The sequence below is a fragment of the Pseudophryne corroboree genome, chromosome 4 (genome assembly GCF_028390025.1).
Source record: "Pseudophryne corroboree isolate aPseCor3 chromosome 4, aPseCor3.hap2, whole genome shotgun sequence".
In the NCBI taxonomy this organism is placed as follows: Eukaryota; Metazoa; Chordata; class Amphibia; order Anura; family Myobatrachidae; genus Pseudophryne; species Pseudophryne corroboree.
In genome coordinates, this window is record NC_086447.1 from 512,326,825 (window position 1) to 512,352,459 (window position 25,635).

At 47.6% G+C, this 25,635-nt stretch overlaps 1 protein-coding gene across 4 annotated transcripts in view; it reads right to left on the minus strand.

Annotated features, from left to right (window-relative positions):
- FAM184A (family with sequence similarity 184 member A) overlaps positions 1-25,635 on the minus strand; it is a 500,388-nt gene that overhangs the window by 204,765 nt on the left and 269,988 nt on the right. For all 4 annotated transcript variants that reach the window (XM_063917229.1, XM_063917230.1, XM_063917231.1 and 1 more), the window contains one exon: positions 20,251-20,432. In XM_063917229.1, the coding sequence (XP_063773299.1) occupies positions 20,251-20,432 (182 nt within the window). The remainder of the gene's footprint in view (positions 1-20,250; positions 20,433-25,635) is intronic.

Below are 25,635 nucleotides of genomic sequence, written 5' to 3' on the forward strand. Positions count from 1 at the left end.
TGGACAGCATTTCCTCTGTTGTTCTATTCCTTTGGCGGCGTGCCGCACATATATTTAGTTTTAGGGTTGTTAGTAGCCCCTAGCCTTCTGTTTGCTTTAGTTAGAGGTCCCCTTGTTATTATCCTGTCTCGGTTCACGCCTTGTCTCACTCTAAGACCTGGGGGCATCGGAGTTGGGCAGACCTAATCCGCCCTTCAAACGCGGCTGCTGTGGGCCCAAGAAACCATAGTCACTCAGGCGTGAACTGACCACACGGGTGAAACAATGGAGGTAGGGTGCTAGGGGCTATTTCCACACCACACCTTATTTCAGCGTCACGTTCTGGTGCTCTGGACTCACTACGCAACATCTCCCTTGTTCTGAGCACAAGGAACCTAACATTATCACCAGCCATACAACAAAAAAGAAACAAAGCTAAATAGTAGTTTTTTCTTTTTTGGTCCAGTGTCTAGTCTAGAATCCAGTCCTGTCAAGAATTCAGTCCTGTCTAGAACTCAGTGTGCAGAATCCAGTCCGGTGTTTAGAATCCAGTCCTGTCTAGAATTCAGTGTGCAGAATCCAGTCCGGTGTTTAGAATCCAGTCCTGTCTAGAACTCAGTGTGCAGAATCCAGTCCGGTGTTTAAAAATCCAGTCTTGTCTTGTCTAGTTTAAAAATCCAGTCCAGTCTTGTCTTGTTTTGTCTAGTCTAGTTTAGTCTTGTCTTGTTTGAAATCCTCCTATGCCTACTATGCAAGCCCTGCAAGCATCTATCTCAGCCCTGAACTCTGCTTTCAGTGCTTTGAAACCTGAGCGGCTGGAAGTTTTGCAGCAATCCTTAAAGCAACTGCAAAACCTTCTGACTGAAATTTTGCTTATCTTGCCAGAAGTCATTGAGAGTTCATCTACCTCTAAAGAGACTCTTGCTCACAATATGGTGACAAGAGAATCCTCAGGTTCAGTTGGAGAGAAAAAGTTTGAAAGTTTTCTGCGGCCCAGGCTCTCAGAAGAGGAGCGTCTGCGTCGCAGAAACTTAGATTTATGCCTATATTGTGGGGGTTTAGGCCACTATCTGCAGACCTGTGAGTTGCGCAAGCCAAAGTGTGGCGACAAGTCCTGCCCTCTGGCCAAGTTGAGTCAGGATACAAGACCTACTCCTGTCTCTACTGTGGCAGAGGTACTTGTCACACAACCCACACTAAAAAGCACTCTGTCCTATAATTGGGGTCCTTGGGCTAGGGAGCCCCATTATAGATTCAGGAACCAAAGGAGAATGTTTCTCTCCTCTCTTGATTTTCCTGTTGAAGCAGAGTTGCAAACCCCTGGAGCGGTGCCCGATGCCCGGGGTCCTGGAGTGGTGCCCGATGCCCAGGGTCCTGGAGTGGTGCCCGATACCCGGGGTCCTGGAGTGGTGCCCGATGCCTGGGGTCCTGGAGTGGTGCCCGATGCCCAGGGTCCTGGAGTGGTGCCCGATGCCCAGGGTCCTGGAGTGGTGCCCGATGCCAAGGGTCCTGGAGTGGTGCCCGATGCCCAGGGTCCTGGAGTGGTGCCCGATGCCCAGGGTCCTGGAGCGGTACCCGATGCCCAGAGTCCTGGAGCGGTACCCGATGCCCAGAGTCCTAGAGCGGTACCCGATGCCCAGAGTCCTGGAGCGGTACCCGTTGCCCAGAGTCCTGGAGCGGTACCCGATGCCCAGAGTCCTGGAGCGGTACCCGATGCCCAGAGTCCTGGAGTGGTACCCGATGCTCTAGGTTATAGAGGGACATCGAATATTATAGCTCAGGTGTCAATACCAGAAGGGGTCTCAGAAGCTGTTACCCCAGGTAGAGACTTGAAAAGCGCAACTCCAGAGAAGGTGTCTAAAACCATAGTTCTAGAAGGGAACTCGAGAAGCAAAACCCCAGCAGGGATCTTTGAAGTAATATCGCCAAGTGGGGTCTCGAGAGACAAAGCCCCAAAGAAGGGTCTAGAAGTCGCTTCCCCAGGAAAGGACTCAAGAGGCATAGCGTTAGTGGAGGTTTTGAAGGTTATAGCTTCAGCAAAAGTTCCGGAAGTCATTGTCCCGGGAGAAGTTTCGATAATTATCGACTCGGAGAGGGAGGCTGATGGCCCGGTCCCAGAGAGGGAGGCTGACGGCCCGGTCCCAGTAAAAGAATCCGATGTGCTGACCCCAGCGGGGTTCCCGAAGGCCACTGCCCCAGCGGGGTTCCCGAAGGCCACTGCCCCAGCGGGGTTCCCGAAAGTCACTACCCCGGGTGGGGTTCAGAAAGTCACTGCCCCGGGTGGGGTTCAGAAAGTCACTGCCCCGGGTGGGGTTCAGAAAGTCACTACCCCGGGTGGGGTTCCGAAGGCCACTGCCCCAGGTGGGGTTCCGAGGGCCACTGCCCCAGGTGGGGTTCAGAAAGTCACTGCCCCAGGTGGGGTTCAGAAAGTCTCATCCTCGAGTAAGGTCAATAGTGACCAGGTCCTAGCAAAGCACTCTAGTCAGTCAGATGGGAAGGAAGCAGATCCTGACTCTGTTGATATCTCAACATCTATAATCTTTGATGGGGACTTAGTCCAATTTCTGGCGCTTTACAAACACTATTACACCATTTTGTTGTCTAGACCATTTCTGGGCATCACTTCAGAGAACCTAGTGCTCTATCTGATATATTCCTTTAGAGGAGAGCCTTTTGAGTGGGTGACCAGCCTAATGAAAGCTGAAGATCCCAATCTTCAGGATCCCCCAGCATTCAGTGATGCAGTTATTAAAAGATATGGTTCCAAAGAAATTGGTTCAGATTCCTCTAGGTCACCCGTCTTATCTGCTGAGAGTTCACCGTATACTGTAAACTCGGCACAAGAGTCTCAGGCCCTCATTCCGAGTTGATCGGTCGCAAGGCGAATTTAGCAGAGTTACACACGCTTAGTCTACGCCTACTGGGAGTGTATCTTAGCATCTTAAAAGTGCGAACGAAGTTTACGCAATATTGCGAACAAAAAAAACTTAGCAGTTTTAGAGTAGCTCCAGACTTACTCTGCCTGTGCGATCAGTTCAGTGCTTGTCGTTCCTGGTTTGACGTCACAAACACTCCCAGCGTTCGCCCAGACACTCCCCCGTTTCTCCGGCCACTCCTGCGTTTTTTCCGGAAACGGTAGCGTTTTCAGCCACACGCCCATAAAACGCCGTGTTTCCGCCCAGTAACACCCATTTCCTGTCAATCACACTACGTTCGCCGGTGCGAACAAAAAGCCGTGAGTAAAAATCCTTTCTTCATAGCAGAATTACTTAGCGCAGTCGCAGTGCGAACATTGCACATGCGCTCTAAGCTGATTTTCACTGCGATGCGAAAAAAAAGAACGAGCGAACGACTCGGAATGAGGGCCTCAGCCCGTTGTTTTGACTGCAGGATGTGCTTTTCTGTCTTCTTCTAATAGTAGTACTTTGCCTGAAAGTTCAGCTCCCAAGGTTAAGAAACCAATCTCTGATTTGAACCCAGCCTTGCTGGGAGGTACCATCAGTTCAGACAATGTTTGGGGAATTGCCTTGGTCAGACCTCAAGAACTTTGTAAAAATAATAATAAGAAAAATAAATAATTGACTCTTGCCTTGATATAAAAAAAAAGAAAATATTTTTTTCTTCTTCCTTGTCTTGTGTCCAGTGGCCACCATCAAGGGGGGGGGGGGGGGCACCGTTACAAGCTGTTGCCACAGCTTGTTTCTGTTAGACCAGTGTGTCAGGTTTTTTTTTGTATCCCTTGTTTTGGAAAGTCTGAATTTTGGGGTCCTTTGACCCCTCCTCAAGGGGGGGGGGTACTGTTATGAGCCACGGCTGTGGCTCATTCCTGTTTTGCATTTTGGTTATGTAATTTATGTTATACTTCTGTTTATGTTCCCCGTGGGTGTCATGGGGTGTTCGGAGCTCACCCTTAAGGAGAGGGTACTGTTATGAACCACAGGTAGTGGTTCATTCCTATTCTATGTTTATAGTTGTCTTGCAGGCCAGGATTTCCCGTTGCTCTGGTTTGAGAAGACTCTTGTTTGCTGCCGGTGGTGAGTCTGTGTGATTGCAGCTTGTTCCCATGTGTTCAGCCTCACCTGTCTGTTGATTGCACCTCTCAGTTGTGCAGCAGGGCAGCTGCACGACATAATTAATTAAGACTCTCTGTTATATTCTGGCTCAGTGCAATTCACAGACGCTGGTGATATTTCCAGAGTTCCAGAGTTCTTGAGTTCTGAGCTAGTCCCTGCCAGTTCCTGAGCTCCAGTCTAACAGTGTCTGTCTAGCTGCTTCGAGTGTCGGTTCCAGTGTCGGTTCCAGTGTCGGTTCCAGTGTCTGATCCCGTGTCCTGCCGTGAAGCGTTCCTGTCCAGAAGTCCTGTGGCTTTGTCTGTGCCTGGTCGAGTATCTGGCTTCTTGGTGTCCACCGGTCTGTCGTTTGGGATTCTGCCTGTCCTCCGGTTCTGAGCGTCTGTGTCGGCTACATTGGGGGTTCCTGTCCGTTTGCCAGTATTTGTACCGGTTCCGTGAGTAGCGGCTATGCAGCGTCCGTCGGCCTGGGCCGCAGTATTCTTTGGTTATATTTTGTTACTGGTGTTTTGCAGAGGGTTCTGCTTATGCTGTCACCGCCAGTACACAACAGTATTGTGTCGGCGTGTGGACAGCATTTCCTTTGTTGTTCTTTTCCTTTGGCGGCGTGCCGCACATATATTTAGTTTTAGGGTTGTTAGTAGCCCCTAGCCTTCTGTTTGCTTTAGTTAGAGGTCCCCTTGTTATTATCCTGTCTCGGTTCACGCCTTGTCTCACTCTAAGACCTGGGGGCATCGGAGTTGGGTAGACCTAATCCGCCCTTCAAACGCGGCTGCCGTGGGCCCAAGAAACCATAGTCACTCAGGCGTGAACTGACCACACGGGTGAAACAATGGAGGTAGGGTGCTAGGGGCTTGTCACAACTGAGGGCCTGAGCTGACGGGAGGCAGCCTCAGTTGTAGGGGCTGAGATGTACCGGAACCTGGGAGGTTGTATCAGACCCCTGGACATGTAAGTAACATGAATAATAACTGCCCGAAGGCGTGACCACGACAACTTGGATAAAAGTCAATGATGTTTATTATGACAACTCCGCAACACAGCAGCAGTAAAAGAAAACGTAAAAGTCAGCAAAGAATAAATACAGTTCCTGGGTACTACAGGATGGCAGGAGCCACAGGGCACTGGTAGTGTGAGATAGTTCTTATGATCTTCTAGATGGAAAGTCCTTACCAGGCCCGACTGTAGCAATGGAGATAACCCAGGATTGTGCCAGCTGGTGTTCCAGGAAAAGCTGGGTTGCTGAAGATAAAACAGCTGCTGTGGATACTGGCTGGAACCAGACTGTTGTTAGCACGGAGTGGATACTGGCTGGAACCAGTTAAATAATAAATGAACTTGGGAGCGATGAAATATGAACTGAAATGTAGAACTTGAGAGCGGAAAAATAATAATACCGGTGGAGAGTGGTAAAGTGTAGAAAGGACACCGGCCCTTTAAGGGAAGCTGTACTCTGCTGGAAGCTGAGCTGGAAGCAGGTAATGTTGTAGCTGGAAACAGATGAATCCACAATGGATTGGAGAGTCAGGCTACACCGCAGGTGGAATGCTGGTGCGGGTCTCTATGGTGGAAGTCTTGAGACAGGAGCTGGAACCTGGAAGACAATCACAGGAGAGAGACAAACAGGAACTAGGTTTGACAACCAAAGCACTGACGCCTTCCTTGCTCAGGCACAGTGTATTTATACCTGCAGCAAGGAAGGGATTGGCTAGGCAATTATGCAGATTATCAATACTGAGAACAGATTGGTGGAAATGATCAGCTGACAGAATCCAAGATGGCTGCGTCCCATGCAGACACTTGGAGGGAAGTTTGGTTTGTAATCCATGTGGTAATGAAAACAGTAATGGCGGCGCCGGCCACCGGAGACAGGAGGCGCCAGGCTGACAGATGCACATCCAACCACGCGGACACAGCGGAGGCCGCGGCTGACGTAATCGCCACTCAGACACTCTGCATGCAGAAGTTCAGGGACGGCGGCGGAGGCCGCGGGAGACGCCATGCCAGGTGTAATATGGCGTTTACTGTGACAGCGTCCCAGAGTGACAGGAGAGGATACAGGAATGTACACATCAGGATAACAGATGGAATCCGGTCCTGGAGCGCTGAGCCAGCCTTAGGAGGCATCTGATGGGTAAGAAATGGCGTCCAGATACCCGGATCGTGACAGCACCCCCCCCTTTAGGAGTGGCCCCAGGACACTTCTTTGGCTTTTGAGGAAACTTGGAATGGAATCTCCGGACCAAAGCAGGAGCATGGACATCAGAAGCATTGGTCCATGAACGTTCCTCAGGACCATAACCTTTCCAGTCAATAAGATATTGTAGTTGACCGTAACGGTGACGTGAGTCCAGGATCTTGGCCACTTCATACTCAACGCCTCGTTGAGTTTGGACTTTCGGAGTTGGAGGAAGTGAGGAATGAAACCGATTCAAGATCAGCGGTTTCAACAGGGAAACATGGAATGTCCTGGGTATTTTTAAGAAGGGAGGCAACTGGAGTCTGTAAGCAACAGGATTGATGACTTGTTCAATCTTGAAAGGACCGATATAGCGAGGTGCAAACTTCATACTGGGAACTCTTAACCTCAAATTCTTCGTGGATAACCATACCCGATCACCCACCTTGAGAGCAGGAACTGCTCGACGCTTCTTATCCGCAAACTTCTTGTACCTGAACGATGCCTTGAGCAGAGCTGATCGTACGCTCTTCCAGATATTGGCAAACTGATGCAAGGTGATATCCACTGCGGGAACAGAAGTTGCTGGAAGCGGTTGGAACTCAGGGACTTTAGGGTGGAATCCAAAGTTAGTGAAGAATGGTGTTGAAGCAGATGAAGAATGATACTGGTTGTTATGACAGAACTCGGCCCAGGGAAGTAATTGAACCCAGTCATCTTGAGAGGAGGACACATAGATGCGGAGGAAGGCCTCCAAGTCCTGATTCACCCTCTCGGTTTGACCATTGGTCTGAGGATGGTAAGCCGTGGAAAACTTTAGCTTGACTTGGAGGACTTGACATAAACTTCGCCAGAATTTGGCTGTGAATTGAACTCCTCGATCTGAGATAATTTCTTCAGGAAGACCGTGGAGTCGGAAGATCTCTTGTATGAATACTTGAGCCAACTTGGAAGCTGACGGAAGACCGGTGAGAGGAATGAAGTGTGCCATCTTGGTGAACCGGTCAACTACCACCCAGATGGTATTGAACTTGTTGCACATGGGTAAGTCTGTAATGAAATCCATCGACAAGTGGGTCCATGGTCGACGGGGAACGGATAGTGGAACCAGTTGCCCCGCAGGCGACTGGCGGGATACTTTATGTTGGGCACACTTTGGGCAAGATGCAATAAACTCCAAGACGTCCTTTTTCAGAGTTGGCCACCAATAGGACCTAGAGATAAACTCCAGGGTTTTTTGGATACCTGTATGTCCGGCAAAACGGGAAGCATGGGCCCAATGCATGAGCTTCTTCCTTAGCATCGGCTTCACAAAACTTTTCCCTGATGGGGGCGTAGAGTCCATCCCTACCGTGGAGAATGCCAACGGATTTATAATAGGATGCTTGTCTGAAGACTCTGACTCATTTTCTTGCTCCCATGAGCGGGAAAGGGCATCGGCCTTGCGATTCTGAGAGCCCGGACAGAACTGGAGTTTAAAGTCGAACCTGGAAAAGAAAAGTGCCCATCTGGCCTGACGAGGGTTGAGACATTGTGCGCCCTTCAGGTATAAAAGGTTCTTGTGGTCTGTAAGTATGGTGATTGAATGAGAAGCTCCCTCCAACAGATACCTCCACTCTTCTAGAGCGAGCTTGATGGCTAGCAACTCCTGGTCGCCAATGGCATAGTTGCGCTCAGCTGGGGAGAACTTCCGGGAGAAGAAACTGCAAGGGTGTAAATGGCCATCTTTAGCCCTCTGAGATAACACCGCTCCTACTCCAACGGAGGAGGCATCCACCTCTAAGATGAAAGGAGAGTCGATGTCAGGCTGTTTCAGAACAGGCGCAGAGATGAACCTTTGTTTTAAAAGATGAAATGCTTGCATGGCTTCTTCAGACCACTTGGACGGGTTAGCACCCTTCTTAGTGAAAGCAGTAATAGGCGCCACAATGGTGGAAAAGTCTCGTATAAACTTTCGGTAATAGTTGGCGAACCCTAAGAACCTCTGGACCCCTTTGAGGGTTAAGGGTACCGGCCAATTTTGGATTGCTTGTAGTTTCTCAGGATCCATCTCTAGTCCGGAACCGGACACAATGTACCCTAGAAACGGAATGGACTTGACTTCAAAGACGCATTTTTCTAATTTGCAATAGAGATGATTGACACGGAGACGGGACAGAACCTCTTTAACCCAAAAACGATGTTCCTCTAAATCGTTGGCAAAAATGAGGATATCGTCTAGATAGACCACGACATGACGGTATAGAATGTCTCTGAAGATCTCATTGACAAAATGCTGGAAGACAGCTGGAGCATTGCTTAATCCGAAGGGCATGACAAGGTACTCATAATGTCCGTCACGGGTGTTAAATGCGGTCTTCCACTCGTCACCCTCACGGATCCGGATGAGATTGTATGCACCTCTCAAGTCCAGCTTTGTAAAGATGGTAGCTCCGCTAACTCTGTCAAAGAGCTCAGTAATCAGGGGTAAAGGATAGCGGTTCTTGATGGTAATGTCGTTCAAACCTCTGTAGTCGATGCACGGCCGCAGACCACCATCTTTCTTTTTTACAAAAAAGAAGCCTGCGCCGGCTGGAGAAGAAGAAGGTCGAATGAACCCCTTTGCTAGGTTCTCTTTAATATATTCCTCCATGGAATGCGTCTCAGGCAGAGACAACGGATAAGTTCGGCCTCGAGGTGGAACCTTCCCTGGAACGAGATCAATCGGGCAGTCCCATTCTCTATGAGGAGGAAGGATATCAGCAGAGGCTTTACTGAACACATCCGTGAAATCTTGATATGGAGGAGGTGGCACATCAGACGACCTGGGGGAGGAAGAACAGACAGGCAATACTTTAAACAAACATGTCTCAGCACAGGAGGAACCCCATGCCAGAATTTGCGTAGTCGTCCAATCAATTGTAGGATTGTGAAGACGGAGCCATGGAAGGCCCAGGACCACAGGATGTGTGGCTCTTGGAATCACTAAAAAAGAAATAAGTTCGGAATGAAGAACTCCCACTCTCAGACGAACTGGTAGAGTCCTTAGAGAAATAACTGCATCAAAAATCTTGCTGCCATCCACGGCAGTTAGGGAAATAGACGAAGGAAGTCTCTCGGTGGGTAGGGACCACCGTTTAACATAGGCTTCAGAAATAAAGTTCCCAGCTGCTCCGGAATCAAGGAGGGCAATGACGTTCCGATAACGTTGAGCAACTTGAAGCGAGACTGGGAGATTACAATCTTGAGGAGATGGAGAGGAGATCATTACTCCTAGCCGGCCCTCTCCTTGGCGAGCTAGGATTTGGAGTTTCCCGGACGTTTGGGACAGGCATTAATGGTGTGAGACGGAGCTGCACAATAAAGACAGAGAGACTCGGAGAGACGTCTTCGGCGCTCAGCAGGAGTTAAACGGGAACGGCCAAGTTGCATGGGCTCATCTTTAGATGGTGACAGTTGACGAGGAGGAGGAGCAGAAGATTTTGGAGCAGATGATCTTCCACGCTCAGTTGCTCTCTCTCTGAAACGTAAATCAACTTTCGTGCAGAGTGAGATTAGCTCATCTAACTTAGAAGGTAAGTCTCTGGTAGCTAACTCATCTTTAATGCGCTCAGATAAGCCATGCCAGAATGCAGCATACAGTGCCTCGTCGTTCCATGCCAGTTCGGATGCCAGGATCTGGAACTGAATTAGATATTGTCCTACAGTACGTGATCCCTGGCGTAAACGGAGAATCTCAGATGAAGCTGAAGTTACCCGGCCTGGCTCGTCGAAGATACGCCTGAATGTTGACACGAAGGCAGTGTAGGAGGATAGCAGGATGTCGGACCTCTCCCATAACGGTGATGCCCAATCAAGGGCTGAGCCACTGAGAAGAGAGATAATGTAGGCAATTTTTGTACGGTCACTGGGAAAATTGCCAGGTTGTAGCTCAAACTGTATCTCACACTGGTTGAGAAATCCCCTGCAGAATCTTGGAGATCCGTCAAATTTTGCTGGCGTTGGAAGATGAAGACGTGGAGCAGAAATGGGTAAGGTGGGTGGGGTTATAGCTGGAGTCACTGTGGTTGACGCACCAGACGCGCCTGATCCACGGAGAGTTGTCTGAATCCCATCCAGCCGAGTAGAGAGATCCTGGAGACAGCGGATGATGTGGCCCTGTGCAGCCTCCTGATGTTCTAGTCGGGCTGCCAGTTCTTGCATCGGCCTGGCCGCTTGATCCTGGTCTCCGGCTGGATTCATTAGGTCAGTGCTTACTGTCACAACTGAGGGCCTGAGCTGACGGGAGGCAGCCTCAGTTGTAGGGGCTGAGATGTACCGGAACCTGGGAGGTTGTATCAGACCCCTGGACATGTAAGTAACATGAATAATAACTGCCCGAAGGCGTGACCACGACAACTTGGATAAAAGTCAATGATGTTTATTATGACAACTCCGCAACACAGCAGCAGTAAAAGAAAACGTAAAAGTCAGCAAAGAATAAATACAGTTCCTGGGTACTACAGGATGGCAGGAGCCACAGGGCACTGGTAGTGTGAGATAGTTCTTATGATCTTCTAGATGGAAAGTCCTTACCAGGCCCGACTGTAGCAATGGAGATAACCCAGGATTGTGCCAGCTGGTGTTCCAGGAAAAGCTGGGTTGCTGAAGATAAAACAGCTGCTGTGGATACTGGCTGGAACCAGACTGTTGTTAGCACGGAGTGGATACTGTCTGGAGCCAGTTAAATAATAAATGAACTTGGGAGCGATGAAATATGAACTGAAATGTAGAACTTGAGAGCGGAGAAATAATAATACCGGTGGAGAGTGGTAAAGTGTAGAAAGGACACCGGCCCTTTAAGGGAAGCTGTACTCTGCTGGAAGCTGAGCTGGAAGCAGGTAATGTTGTAGCTGGAAACAGATGAATCCACAATGGATTGGAGAGTCAGGCTACACCGCAGGTGGAATGCTGGTGCGGGTCTCTATGGTGGAAGTCTTGAGACAGGAGCTGGAACCTGGAAGACAATCACAGGAGAGAGACAAACAGGAACTAGGTTTGACAACCAAAGCACTGACGCCTTCCTTGCTCAGGCACAGTGTATTTATACCTGCAGCAAGGAAGGGATTGGCTAGGCAATTATGCAGATTATCAATACTGAGAACAGATTGGTGGAAATGATCAGCTGACAGAATCCAAGATGGCTGCGCCCATGCAGACACTTGGAGGGAAGTTTGGTTTGTAATCCATGTGGTAATGAAAACAGTAATGGCGGCGCCGGCCACCGGAGACAGGAGGCGCCAGGCTGACAGATGCACATCCAACCACGCGGACACAGCGGAGGCCGCGGCTGACGTAATCGCCACTCAGACACTCTGCATGCAGAAGTTCAGGGACGGCGGCGGAGGCCGCGGGAGACGCCATGCCAGGTGTAATATGGCGTTTACTGTGACAGCGTCCCAGAGTGACAGGAGAGGATACAGGAATGTACACATCAGGATAACAGATGGAATCCGGTCCTGGAGCGCTGAGCCAGCCTTAGGAGGCATCTGATGGGTAAGAAATGGCGTCCAGATACCCGGATCGTGACAGGGCTATTTCCACACCACACCTTATTTCAGCGTCACGTTCTGGTGCTCTGGACTCACTACGCAACATCTCCCTTGTTCTGAGCACCAGGAACCTAACAGACTCCAGTGCAAAATCTCTTCTTGCTGCACCAACTAGCTTCATCGGTTCCAGTCCGATACCTGCTTTACTGGTTTCAGCATAATACCTGCTTCCTCAGTTTCTGCCCAATATTTGTTTCATTGGTTCTGGCCCGATATTTGCTTCTTTGGTTCCAGTCCGATATCTGTTCATTGGTTCCAGCCCGAGATCCGATTCATCAGTTCCAGCCTGATATCTGAATCATCAGTTCCAGGCCGATACCTATATCTTGAGTTACAGTCCGATATCCTGTACCCTTGGTTCTTATCCTATAATCTGTACTATCCATGTTCCTGGCTCTCCATTTCTCAGAGATAATCTGGTGCTAGCACTGGGAGACCCAGTTAGAGTGCTGTGACCTGTACGTCAGGTGCAGCGAAGTCCAAACTTCCTTGTGGGGGTTCCTGATGAAAACCACTGGCGTGATAGACTCCGCAACTCTATTCTGGGTTTCTGTCAACTGCATGACACTAGTTAGAGCTCTTCCATATTCCGTAAGCAGCAATTATATAAGGCCAGCTAGTTTCCATATGCCAACTCCGGGATCAGTTCCAGTCAAAGAGCTCAATCCGGTTTCACAAAAACCCTTCAGCATGACACACAACTCTTTATTCTTTATATATGATGAGGAAGACCCACTTTGGTTGCTTTTAGATCATGGGTCTTCACCCTGTGGCCCTCCAGCTGGTGTATAACTACACATCCCAGCATGCCCTGCCACAGTTTTGGTATTAAGGCATGCTAAAACGGAGGCAGGGCATGCTGGGATGTGTAGGTCTACAGCAGCTTTAGGGCCGCAGGTTGAAGACCCATGCTTCAGATTATATCAAATTTATTAGCAAAACTTGTCGAGGTGTACAGTAATATTGTAATGTCACGGAAACAGGTTTGGGTGGACGCCTGTGGTGGACGTGCTTGGCAGGCTGGATTGCTGCTCATCTTGAACATCTGTCCCGCTGTTATCAAAGGCATTGCACCAAACCCAAACCCGTTGACGATAACATGACGTTATCACCATACACTTTGACAAGCTGGCGATTAATTTTAGCTGCTGATGTGCCTTTAAAAGCAGAAATCTGATCACACTACACCCCTCAATATTTCACCATGACTGATATGAGGCACAGTCTAATAGCTGTGAGGGGTAGCAGTGGTCTACCTGCTCTAGCCTGACAGGGAATTTAGAATGAAATAGAGACCATTACACATGTGATGGGTCTTGCTATTTTACTTACTGAACCACCCTCGTATTTATAAATATGGTGATAGAAGCACTGGTATAGTGATAAACGGGAGCTATGTTTGTCCCAGGTTTCTGGCCAATGTATTTTATGTTTGTTTTTGCTAAACAGACTTGATTAGAGTTTGGGGCTTTTAATAAGGAGTTCTGTGGGTATGGGTGTGAGAGAGAAGAGAGGGCTTCACCCATTAAGCCCATTTCGGAGTTTTAGTCCTTCAGCCTGACAGCAGGCTAATGAGTGCCTGCACCTCTAAGAGGCTGATATAAGCTGTGTGAGAGCTTGGCATAGGGTCTCACTACCTGGGAAAACAGGCAGCATGCCTGTTACGAGAAACTGTGATTTACTGACTGTAAGCACTGCGGATATGCCTGTGAATGTGGTAGGGGCTTTAGGCCCTACCCCTCTGAGAGAGGGAATCTGTGATGCTTAGTTAGTGCCCAGACAAGCTGGGATTTATTTTTATGTTTTGTTTTTATACTGCACTATAAATCTAGCCACGGCTAGATTGTATGAAAACCCTGGACTGGTGTACTGTTTTCCTAGCTGCTAAAAGTAAACAGCTGAGTATGTATCAGTTGTATAGAAAATAAAAACACATATACCATGAATACACAGTAATTGCATGCATATGCTGATACGAACACTGCAATGCTGCCAAAATCAAGAAGGGATAAAAAAATACCAAGGACACCTACTGGGTAGGTAAAAAAATGAGACAAAAGACAATAGGACAGAACATACAACTAAAAGAGTGAGTCGAACCAGTGCAGGCTATTAGGCAGAGAATCGCAACTTTCTAACATACAAAAAAAAAAAAGGATTTTAATTACCTACTAGTAAATCCTTTTCTGGGAATCCATTTAGTACCATGGGGTATACACGGGTCCACTTGGAGCAATGGGTACTTTAGTAGTTTGATAACGAGTGCCCCTCCTACCAGACTCAGTCTAGGAAATTGTGCCCGAGGAGACGGACATACTTTGAGAGAAGGATATAGATAAGGAAAGTGGTGAGATTTCGAACCAGCACAACCAGAACAAGAGGAAAGCCATTCTAACCAAATTTGAAAACCAGAACAGCAACAGCTGAATCAAACAACAGTAGTTAAACAAGTAACCATGCAGGAAGAACGAAGCACTGGGCGGTCGCCCAGTATCCCCTACGGACTACGAGAAAAGGATTTACTGGTAGGTAATTAAAATCCTATTTCCTCATACGTCCTAGGGGATATTGGGAATCCATTTAGTACCACGGGTAAGTACCAAAGCTCCCAAACCGGGTGGGAGAGTGCTGAGGTTCCTGCAGAATTGACTGACCAAACTGAAGGTCCTCAGAGGCCAAGGTATCGAACTTGGAAAACTTGGCAAACGTGTTCGAACCTGACCAAGTAGCTGCCCGGCAGAGCTGTAATGCCAAGACACCCCGGGCAGCCACCCAAGAGGAAACCACCGACCTAGTAGAGTGGGCTTGTGCAGATTTTGAAATCGGCAAGCCTGCCGTGGAATAAGCATGCTGGATAGTGGGCCTGATCCAGCGAGCAACTGACTTCTTTGAAGCAGGACACCCAATCTTGTTGGCATCATATAGAATGAACAGCGAGTCCGATTTCCTGTGACGAGCAGTTCGTTTTACATACACCTTCAAAGCCCTTTCAATTTTCAAGGACTTTGAAGTAGCAGATGTGTCAGTAACAACCAGGACCACAATTGGCTGGTTGATGTGAAACGCTGACACCACCTTAGGAAGTAATTGATGACGAGTCCTGAGTTCAGCTCTGTCCTCATGGAAAATCAACTAGGGGATCTTGTGAGACAACGCCCCCAGCTCCGACATGTGCCTTGCTGAAGCCAAGGCCAACAGCGTAAGATACTTTATGTCTACCTCCTGTAACAGTTCAAATCAGTCTGATTGGAGAAATGTCAGAACCAAATTGAGATCCCAAGGTGCTGTGGGAGGCACAAAGGGAGGTTGGATGTGAAGAACACCTTTCAAGAACGTCTGGACCTCAGAGAGAGAAGCTGATTGTTTCTGAAAGAAAATAGACAAGGCCAAAATCTGAACGTTTATGGAGCATAGGCGTACGCCCACGTCAACTCCCGACTGCAGAAAAAGCAGATGAAATTACATCGTGGAATAATGTCTGCTTTCATACTAAGAGACATATTTCTTCGAGATACGATGGTAATGCGTTGATGTTACCCGCTTCATGTCCTGGATCATAGTCGGGATGACCTTGTCAGGAATCCCTCTCCTGGCTGGAATCAGTCGTTCAACTTCCATGCCATCAAACGTAGCCGTGGTAAGTCTTTATAGACAAACGGGCCCTGTTGCAGAAGATCCTCTCGAAGACTGGATTACCATTGCCTTTTCCAAGGGAAGGAACACTTTCTGAGACTCTGTGTCCAGTCATTCACAGGAAATGAAGCTTCTACGTTGGTTCTAGGTGAGATTTTGGTAGGTTCAGAATCCACCCATGATCCAGGAGTAATCTGGTTGTGAAACCAATGTTCTCCAACAACTGCTACCTGGACGCAGCCTTTATCAAAAGATCGTCTAGGTAAGGAATTATAGGGGTGATTCCGAGTTGTTCGCTCGCTAGCTGCTTTAAGCAGCAATGCACACGCTAGGCCGCCGCCCTCTGGGAGTGTATTTTAGCTTAGCAGAATTGCGAATAGAAAATTCTTAGCAGTTTCTGAGTAGCTCGAGACTTACTCACACATAGCGATCAGTTCAGTCAGTTTCGTTCCTGGTTTGAAGTCACACACACGCCCAGCGTTCGGCCAGCCACTCCCCCGTTTCTCCAGACACTCCCGCATTTTTCCCTGACACGCCTGCGTTTTTCCGCACACTCCCAGAAAACGGCCAGTTTCCGCCCAGAAACACCCACTTCCTGTCAATCACACTACGATCATTTCAACGATGAAAAATCTTCGTTCGGGCGTGAGTAAATCTACTAAGTTTTGTGTTAAAATACTAACCGCATGCGCACTGCGAACCATGCACATTTTTGCCTTAATCGCTCCATTGCGAAAATCGTCAACGAGCGAACAACTCGGAATGACCCCCTATGTTCACTCCTTACTTGCGGAGTAGTATCATCATCTCTGCCATCACTTTGGTGAACACACTCGGTGCCGTGGAGAGCCCAAATGGCAGGGCCTGGAAATGGTAGTGACAGTCCTGCAGTGCAAACCGTAGATAAGCCTGACGAGGCAGCCAGATCGGAATGTGAAGGTACGCATCCTTGATATCCAGAGACACTAGGAATTCCCTCTCTTCCAGACCTGAGATCACCGCTTTCAGAGACTCCATCTTGAATTTGAACACTAGTAAGTACGGGTTCAATGACTTGAGGTTCAGAATCGGTCTTACCGAACTGTCCGGTTTTGGTACTACAAACAAGCTGGGATAGTAACCCTTGTTTTGTAGATGAGGTGGAACTGGAACAATGACCTGAGTCTGTAACAGTTTCTGAATGGCGTCCTGTAAGGTTATGCTTGCCTCTTGTGAAACTGGTAAGCCTGATTTGCAGAATCTGTGAGGTGGGAGATCCTGGAACTCCAGTCTGTGGCCCTGGGATATAAGGTCTATGTCTATGTCCAGTCCGGATGCCACCTCGGGTGTTTTCAGGACAGGGCACAACAGTTTGGGTGCCCTGGGCTAAAGTGGCCTGGGTTTAGGGCTGGACCAAGAGAAATCCCAGGGAGGTGTTGGGACACAGCAGGTTGTCTCTTTAATGTTGTGTCAAAGATTATCTGGCAGTTGGAAATTATATTATTGTATTGCTGTTGATACACAGAAATACCCTGCTATTTCATACATGAGATCCCATCCATGCAGGTCCAGTCCAAGTATTGGAGCAAGCGCTCCCAGCAATCAGGCACACCTGTGCCACACTTTTATAAAGCTCATTAGGGCAAGGGCCCCTGATGCCAACAAGTGGCCAGACGATATAGGGCAGGCCAGTGGGTTAGAGACAGGGAGCCTGAGATTGTGTACATGCTGTTTGTGAACTGGTGCCTAATTAAGGTACCCATTGAACATGCTGTGAAAAAGTCTGTTTACTATGCTGTGGAAGTAAATGGTCTGCAGTTCTTTCATACAACTGTGTCAGAGTCTTGTCTGGTGGAAGGTCGCTTGTAACACCGGGCTCCACCTGCCTGTCTCCCAGGCATCTCGGTCCACCGGCATGCAGAAGGTTTTGAAGAGGCAGAGCCTGAGCTCTGTTCATGTGAACCAGCAGTCACTGGTTTGCGTGGTTTACTTCTAGCACCTCTGGCAGCGGTAGAAGAACCCCTGGCCTTGCCCCTAAACTTGGCAGTCCAAAAGGATTGTAAATTGGGTCCTGAGTAGGCCTTCCTAGCTGGTGGAGCTGCAGAAGGTAGGTAAGTGGACTTACCCACAGTAGCTTGTGAGATCCACTTGGTGAGTTTGTCGCCAAATAAGGCCTCACCTGTGAAAGGCAGGCCTTCCACACCTTTCTTGGAGTCAGAGTCAGCAGTCCACTGACATAGCCATAATGCCCTGCGTGCCAACACTGCCATAGCTGTAGTGCGTGCATTAAGCAAACCTCTCTTTAATGGCTTCCACCATAAGTTCGCAGAGTCTTGTTTGTGTTGCAGGAGTAAAAGAATTTCCTCTTGAGGTAAGGTGTCTAACCCCTCAATTAAATTACCAGACCATTTAGCAATGGCTCAAGTAATCCGTCCACATGCTATAGTGGGTCTCTGGGCCACCCCTGCAGCTGTATACAAAGATTTGAGTGTAGTCTCAATCTTACAATCAGCTGTATCCTTTAGGGATGCTGCACCAGGAACAGGTAATACTATTTTACATGAGATCCTGGAGACTGATGTATCCACTATCGGTGGATTTTCCCATTTTTTCCTATACTCAGGAGGAAAAGGAAAAGATGATAATAACCACCTAGGAATTTGAAATTTCTTATCTGGAGTAACCCACGGTTCTTCAAACAGGGTATTTAGTTCCTTTGACACAGGAAAAGTGGCTGAGAATTTTTTCTTTATATAAAAGAAAGATCTATGAGAGCCTCTACACCCTGCGACAGAGTACCCTCCCCTACCTCTAAGTCCACCTCACCTTCCTCCATTTCTGACCCTTCATTATCAGAGTCAGAATGCAGGATATGGCCAAAGTACGTTTCTGCGGACAAATGGACTGAGACGCTGGTCTGAGTACGGAGTCCTTTTGCATAAACTCAGCCAAAGACTGTCTTAAGTATTGCGTCTCTTTCTCATTACGAGATAGTTTAGTAGAGATGGTGGAAATCATCCCCCTTATGGAATCCAGCCATGCTGGCTCCGCCCCCCTAGCCTGAGAAGGGATATTACACTGAGTACACACTAGTGAACCCCCTGGAGAAGAGGAACACTGTGCCTTACATGAAACATACTCATTGCCTGACATACTGTAGCAGTGACAGCACACGCACAGGAAAAGTTTAAAAGGGCAATTAACCCACAAAGAGCCCTTCCCGAGAGACACAGAGAGAGGACAGAACCAGCACACGGCACCCTTATCGCTAAATCCAAGCTTAGCCGGGTCACAGACTAAGTACCTAGATTAGGGACTTAGTACACTAGTATGTATCACCCCCTGCTATGACCCCCTAGTACCACTGAGGTAATCTGGAGGCTCTCCAGAGGAGTTGCGCGTCCCTGTAGTCATCGTCTGTGTAGCTGCAGAAGGGTAAAGTGGCGCCTGTGAGCTGCTGGATTCGCTCATAGTGAAGCCCCACCCCTTCAATGGAGCGCGGTCTTCCCACTCTTCTTTATACTGGCTTTATATGTCTGAGTGCATAAAATGGAGTAAGCCCCCTTTTAAGCCTGTATTGCCAGTCTAGGTACTGTGTACACTACAGTGTACTAAGTGTGGAGACTCATTCCGCGCGTGCAAAAGTTGTGCGTCTCCGTACCCTTATGCCGCCACAATGGACGGCGACCCGCTAATGCTGGCTTAGTACTCACCACTTTTCTTTCTTCTGGCTCTGTTAGGGGTGGCGGTATGCTGCGGGAATGTACGCTCGACGTGGTGGGCTTGCGAATAGTTTCCTCAGGAACTAGCGTCCTGTCAGTGGGGAACAGGACCTTTAACCCTTAGTAGGGTTGGGCCATTCTCCCCCTCCCTCTAAGTACTACGAAGCAGGCAGGCTGGTGTCATCCAGTCCTGCCTGAAAATATCAAACTTTGAAAATAAATGCAGAAAACTTTTCAGGAGCTTCCAGAGATGTGATCATCTCCTTAGAGCACATTTTCTAAACTGAGACTGGTAGGAGGGGTATAGAGGGAGGAGCCAGCACACGTTATCAAACTTCTATAGTGCCTATGGCTCCAAGTGGACCCATCTATACCCCATGGTACTAAATGGATTCCCAGTATCCCCTAGGACGTAAGAGAAAGATTATTATAAACAATAATAGGAGAGTACAGTAACTAACAGGACTCCAAGGAGCCGCAGCCAAGTAGAAAAGTTGCACCCATTAAACTAATCCTAATTTCCCAAATAATGTGGATAACGTGAGTAGAACAATGTGCAAACAAAACATCAGTGCAATCGCCGCATCCAGCGACCAGGGCACACAACAGTAAATATTATGAAGTATATAAACATAAAGAGATAAGGTAATCACAGCAATATAAACATAGAATAATCACACATATATAATGAGCAATATCAAATCGTTAGATAAGGTGATTAAACCCCCTGCAATCCGCGTTACTTAACAGAAATCATTTAGAAAATGATGCAGGTGCCATTTTCCCAGAGACTGACGCATGCGCAGTAGACTCTATAGTATATGCCAGAGCATACTGTGGAAATCCACCAGTAAGAGGCATGGAGGCTGTGTACATGCCCTCCCCTCTCTTGATCTGCCTCTGTGTTGGGGTACTTGAGAACTGGAGTTGAGAACCACTGCTTTAAAGAAACATACTATATCAATACTTATTTGAAAGAGTAAATTACACAAATGTCACTAATACTGATTTTGTGCGAATGATTTAATATGAAACATGTCCATTAATTACAGGCTAGATATGTAGCAGTAACCAACAAGCACTGTTGTCTATTAAAATGTAATGCATGCAATCCTAACCTTCTCCAGTGCGAGGATCTGCTGCCTTTGGCGCTCATCAAGGTTTTGGTTTTTGGTTTGCAATATAGTCCGTTCTTCCTCCAACCTTGTTATTTTTTCTTTTATCCTAATTTTCTCTGATTCCAGATCTTGTATGGTGGCTTCTTGTGTCATCTGTGTGGCTTGTAGCATGCCAATGTGACCTTTAAAATATCATTAGTTTCCATTATGTAATTCTTCTTCTTATAATTATTATTGTTGACAACAACAACACCAACAACAACAGGTAATTATATACCATCTACACATTCTGCAAAAGTACACACAACTCAAATACTAGTAATATATATATATATATATATTTATTATTATTATTTATTACCAGTTATTTATATAGCGCACACATATTCCGCAGTGCTTTACAGAGAATATTTGCTCATTCACATCAGTCCCTGCCCCAGTGGAGCTTACAATCTATATTCCCTATCACATGTACACACATTCACGCTAGGGTTAATTTTGTTGGGAGCCAATTAACCTACCAGTATATTTTTGGATTCTGGGAGGAAACCGGAGTACCCAGAGGAAACCCACACAAGTACAGGGAGAATATACAAATTACGCACAGTTAGGGCCATGGTGGGAATCGAACCCATGACCTCAGTGCTGTGAAGCAGTAATGCTAACCATTACACCATCCGTACTGCCTATATATATATATATATATATATATATATATATATATATATATATATATATATATATATATATATATATATATATATATATATATATATATATATATATATATATATATATATATATATATATATATATATATATAGAGTTAAGTGTGGAAGGTAGAATGGGACAGAAGTGAAATATCCAATCTTTATAATAACTTCTTCAATTATTTCCGTATTGAAAAAAACAGTTAGTACGTCTGGTATATAAAATAATGCTGCACTTTTTGATTGGGATATGCCACTAGCTGTGGCCATAAATGACATCAGAAAAAGAGCTTTTCAGATAAGAAGCCACTTAAAAATCGGTGTACAACACCAAAATGGCGGCCATTATAGATGGCCACTAACAATTCCCTGAAATTGGCTATATTTCAGCTTCTATCCTTCCGAGTTACCTTTTTCTTTTTTTGGTTCAAAAGCTAATTTTAATTGGAAACGTTTTGCTATTACGCTTTAATTTTTATAAAACTGAAACATTTTTCACAGAAGTTATTGTCAAATAACGTCTTTAGAATTAACAATATTACTTTTGTACCTCAGAAGACAAAATGAGCATTGTTTCAGCATTCCCTTGATAGCAAGAAAGTCCCATGTGATGATTAACATCTTCGGAAATCACAGGTCAATATTGCTATTCCCAGGAAAAGGTGATTCAGGCCTTTTCCTAGAAATGCTTGTAATCATATATAGATATTAGGTTCTTTTTAATTAAAATTAAAATGATTTTCATGTAAATTCTTAAAAAAAATATTTTATATTTTTTTCACTTTTTTCTCTTATTTTAATTTTGGTAAAAATTGTACACATTGATAAATTGTACACATTAATAAAACTTGACATTTGGCCTTCTATTTATACAGGTTTGACTGATTTGAGACTTTTTAAGATTGCCTCAAGGCGTCTATGGCTTGCAGAGGTTAGGGTGTGTTCACACGGTGAGATAAATCTGTAAGATTTTGACTATATAGTCAAAATCTTATGAAAAGTTAGTGCATATCTCATGGTGCTAGGCAGCTTGCGATACAGATTCGATCCCGATGCGCGCTCCCTTGGGGTCGGTATCGTAAGGCTAGATAGACTGTGCAGGCAAGTCAATCTTGACTATCTAGTGTACAATCTAGTACAAAGTATAGTCAAAATTGGCACTTAGTCAGAGGCGTGGCCACGGCGGTGAGGGAGTAAGCAGCGGATCCCGGGAGCTCCCCGATATTATAGATCCTGCACCTATCCTGTGTCCCTCCGGAGCGTCTACCCCCCGGTGCTGGTCCCCCCTCGCCTCCGAGCAGCGGCGGGCACCTTTGTCCGGGGTCTCTGGGCGCGGTCTGACCGCGGCGGACGACTTCCGGTTTTGAGGCCTGTGACTCCTCCGGACCCCCCCGGCCTTGAGTTTGGCGCTCCCGGCCGCGCGGCTCCAGGACCCTCACGACGGACGGACGAACGGACGGGCGGCGCTGGCTAGAGCTGGGCACACTGCAGGGGATATTGCCAGCCCTCCTGCCCTCCTATACCTGGCTGATGAGGACCTGAGACTCCTGACTGCACAATAAGACACAGGTACTCCAGTGGAGGGATGAAGTGATCACAAGCCCGGTGGCCATTTTGGGTGCAGTTCAATAGATAGTCTCAGCACACAGACATCCCTGCCTACCCTGCAAGGACTGCATGCACACTGCAACTCAATGCACTTTTGTGTCACATTAATAAATCACAGTGTGACACACAATCATACTCTGCTTCTACCTGGAATTCACTGCTGGACATTCTCCCCTCAATAACATCATTATCATTTACTACTTTTTATTTTACACAAAGCCTGTGCTCTTGTCCATTGATATTTGGAGCCAAAGATCCTTCCCGGCTTTAAAATCATACAGCCTGCTGTCTCCTAACTATACTTTATACTACAACTCTGCTCGGAGAAGTGGGTGACCGACATTTATCAATATGGTTGGGGGAGGCCGGAGCGCGGCCGCGGCCAAACTGGAAAGATTTACAAGGCAACCCAACCCCAGGGGCTCATCGGCTCCACCTCAGGGTGCCTCTCCAGTACACTCAAGTTCCCCTCCAGCGTCTGTCACCAACTCCCCAATGACAGCGGAGGCGCCGTCTATCCAGCAGGTGTTGGAAGCTATAGCGGGCAGTGAGCAGCGTCTCTCCGATAAGATGGAAAAAGTGCAGTGCGACCTCTCCTTACTACGACAAGATGTCCAACGTATACGGGAGAGAGTGGGTGAGGCGGAGACGCGTGTTTCCAACTTGGAGGATGTGTGTGGCCCCCTTAAGCAATCCGTGTCCGCAGTGACCCAGCAGGTCTCATCTCTCCAAACCAAGCTCCTAGATATGGAGGGTCGGCTACGCAGAAACAATGTCCGATTTGTGGGTCTGCCGGAGAAAGAGGAGGGCTCGCAGCCGGAGGACTTCCTCGAATCCTGGCTCAAAGAGATATATGGAGCTGAGTCCTTTACTGCACAATTTACGGTGGAGCGAGCGCACAGGATACCATCTCGGCCATTACCTCCTGGTGCCCCTCCTCGCACCTTCATCGCCAAATTCTTGCACTATAAAGATCGGGACTCGGTCCTCCGCCTTGGCCGTACAAAGGGCCCATTGATCCGCAACGGAGTCAGAGTGTCGGCCTTCCCGGACTTTGCCGCGGACGTTCAGAAGGACAGGGCCCAGTTTATGCCTATCAAGCGACGCCTGCGGGACCTCAACCTCTCATATTCCATGCTGTTTCCCTCTCGGCTCCGAGTGGTGGCAGATGGGGAGACCAAGTTTTTTAATTCTCCTAGAGAGGCGGCCCAGTGGCTGGACGGATATGCGCCGGGTGCTCGTCAGCTAGCTCCGGACTGACTTCCCGCGCTGAAGATACCGGGATCTTGACCACCGGAGGAGACGACCACAATTCGGGGAGCCCCCCACCTTTTGCATTGGTGGCTCAAGACTTTTCTAAGTTCACTACTGGTTTGGAGGGTTTAGGTTAAGTTGAGAATCTGGGCCTTCTTAGCATTTGGTAGTTGGATTTGGCGTTTTGGGATATAAGTATGCCGGAGTTCGGGGTGGTGTACGGGGAGGGGAGGGAAGGTTGGGAAGCTGCTAGTTGCGGCTCTTCTTGTTGCTTTTGGTTTCTTTTCTTTAGTTTATTATTTTTCATATCTACGTTTTTTCTGAAACTAGGATGTTTGATATACCAGGTATTGTGGCTTATAACGCAGAGCTCCTATGAGATATATGTCGCTATGGGTAACGGTGCTGATGTTTGGATATATATTGTGCGATTTCTATCCGTGTGGTACATAGAATATACCTGGGGTCATGAGTAACTTGAAATTCCTGGCATGGAATGTCCGGGGACTAAATAACAAAATTAAGCGTTCTTTGGTTCTAAATACGATTAAGAAATATGACCCGGACATTGCATGTCTTAGCGAGACCCACTTGCAGGGAAATAGGTTGTTATCTCTAAGACGGGCCTGGGTGGGATGGGCTTACCATGCCTCTCATTCCTCCTTCTCCAGGGGAGTATCTGTTCTGATTAAGAAAACGGTGCAATTTGAGTTAATATCGGTCAAAACTGACACGTATGGCAGATTTGTGTTTCTAGAATGCAAACTAAGTTCCCAGCCATATTACATTTTAGCAGTGTATGTCCCCCCTCCTTTTTCATACGCTGTACTGCAGCAAGCTGCATCTTTTATAGCTTCCTCCCCTACCACTCCGGTGATATGTCTGGGCGACTTTAATAATATATTAGATGTCTCTGTGGACCGATGGCGGTCTCCGAATGATGTGATGGTGGGTAGTGGGTATACCAAATTTGCTGATTTTTTGAATAATCTTCAATGGGTTGATGTGTGGAGGCTTCGCCACCCTGCAGTCCGTCAGTTCTCCTGTTTCTCCAGCACACATGGCTCCTTTTCTAGAATAGACCTGGTACTGGTGTCCCCCGCCCTTATCCCTGCGATTACTGACGTACGTTATGAGGCCCGAGGGATCTCTGACCATTCCCCCTTGCTGATGACTCTAGCTGTGAAGGGTCAGAGGGGACACTCTTATTGGAAGCTGCACCCATCTTGGCTGACTCAACTGAGTGACTGTGGGGACCTGGAGACTCAGTGGGAGGGTTACTTTAGCGACAACACAGGATCTGCCCCGGGAACTATGGTATGGGATTCATTTAAGGCTTTTCTGAGGGGCTCTTATATAGGACGTATAGCAGCTCACAAAGTGTCCTCTAGAGAAAGGGAGAAGGCCCTGGAGAGTGACGCCAGGGATTTAGAGTCTCAATATTTGCTTGATGGTACCCCTACGACGAAAACACGATGGCTGGTGGCCCAGTCGGCGTGGCTTGCCCACCTGACCGATAAAAACTCACGGTCCCTCCTTTTTAGGGCCACTAATATTTATATGCAGGCTGATAGGACGGGTGGCCTCATGGCTCGGCTGATACATCAGGATCGCCCTGGGACTGTAATTACACAAATGTCCGATGGGGATGGGTCCTTTGTTGACACCACACCGGACATTGCGCAGCTATTCCGATCCTATTACACCAAAGTTTACAGTTCACAATTGACGTTCTCCACTAGGGATCTCTCCTACTATTTGGCGGGTATCTCACTACCCGTGCTCCCCCCCGAGGCCCGTGTGGCACTGGAGG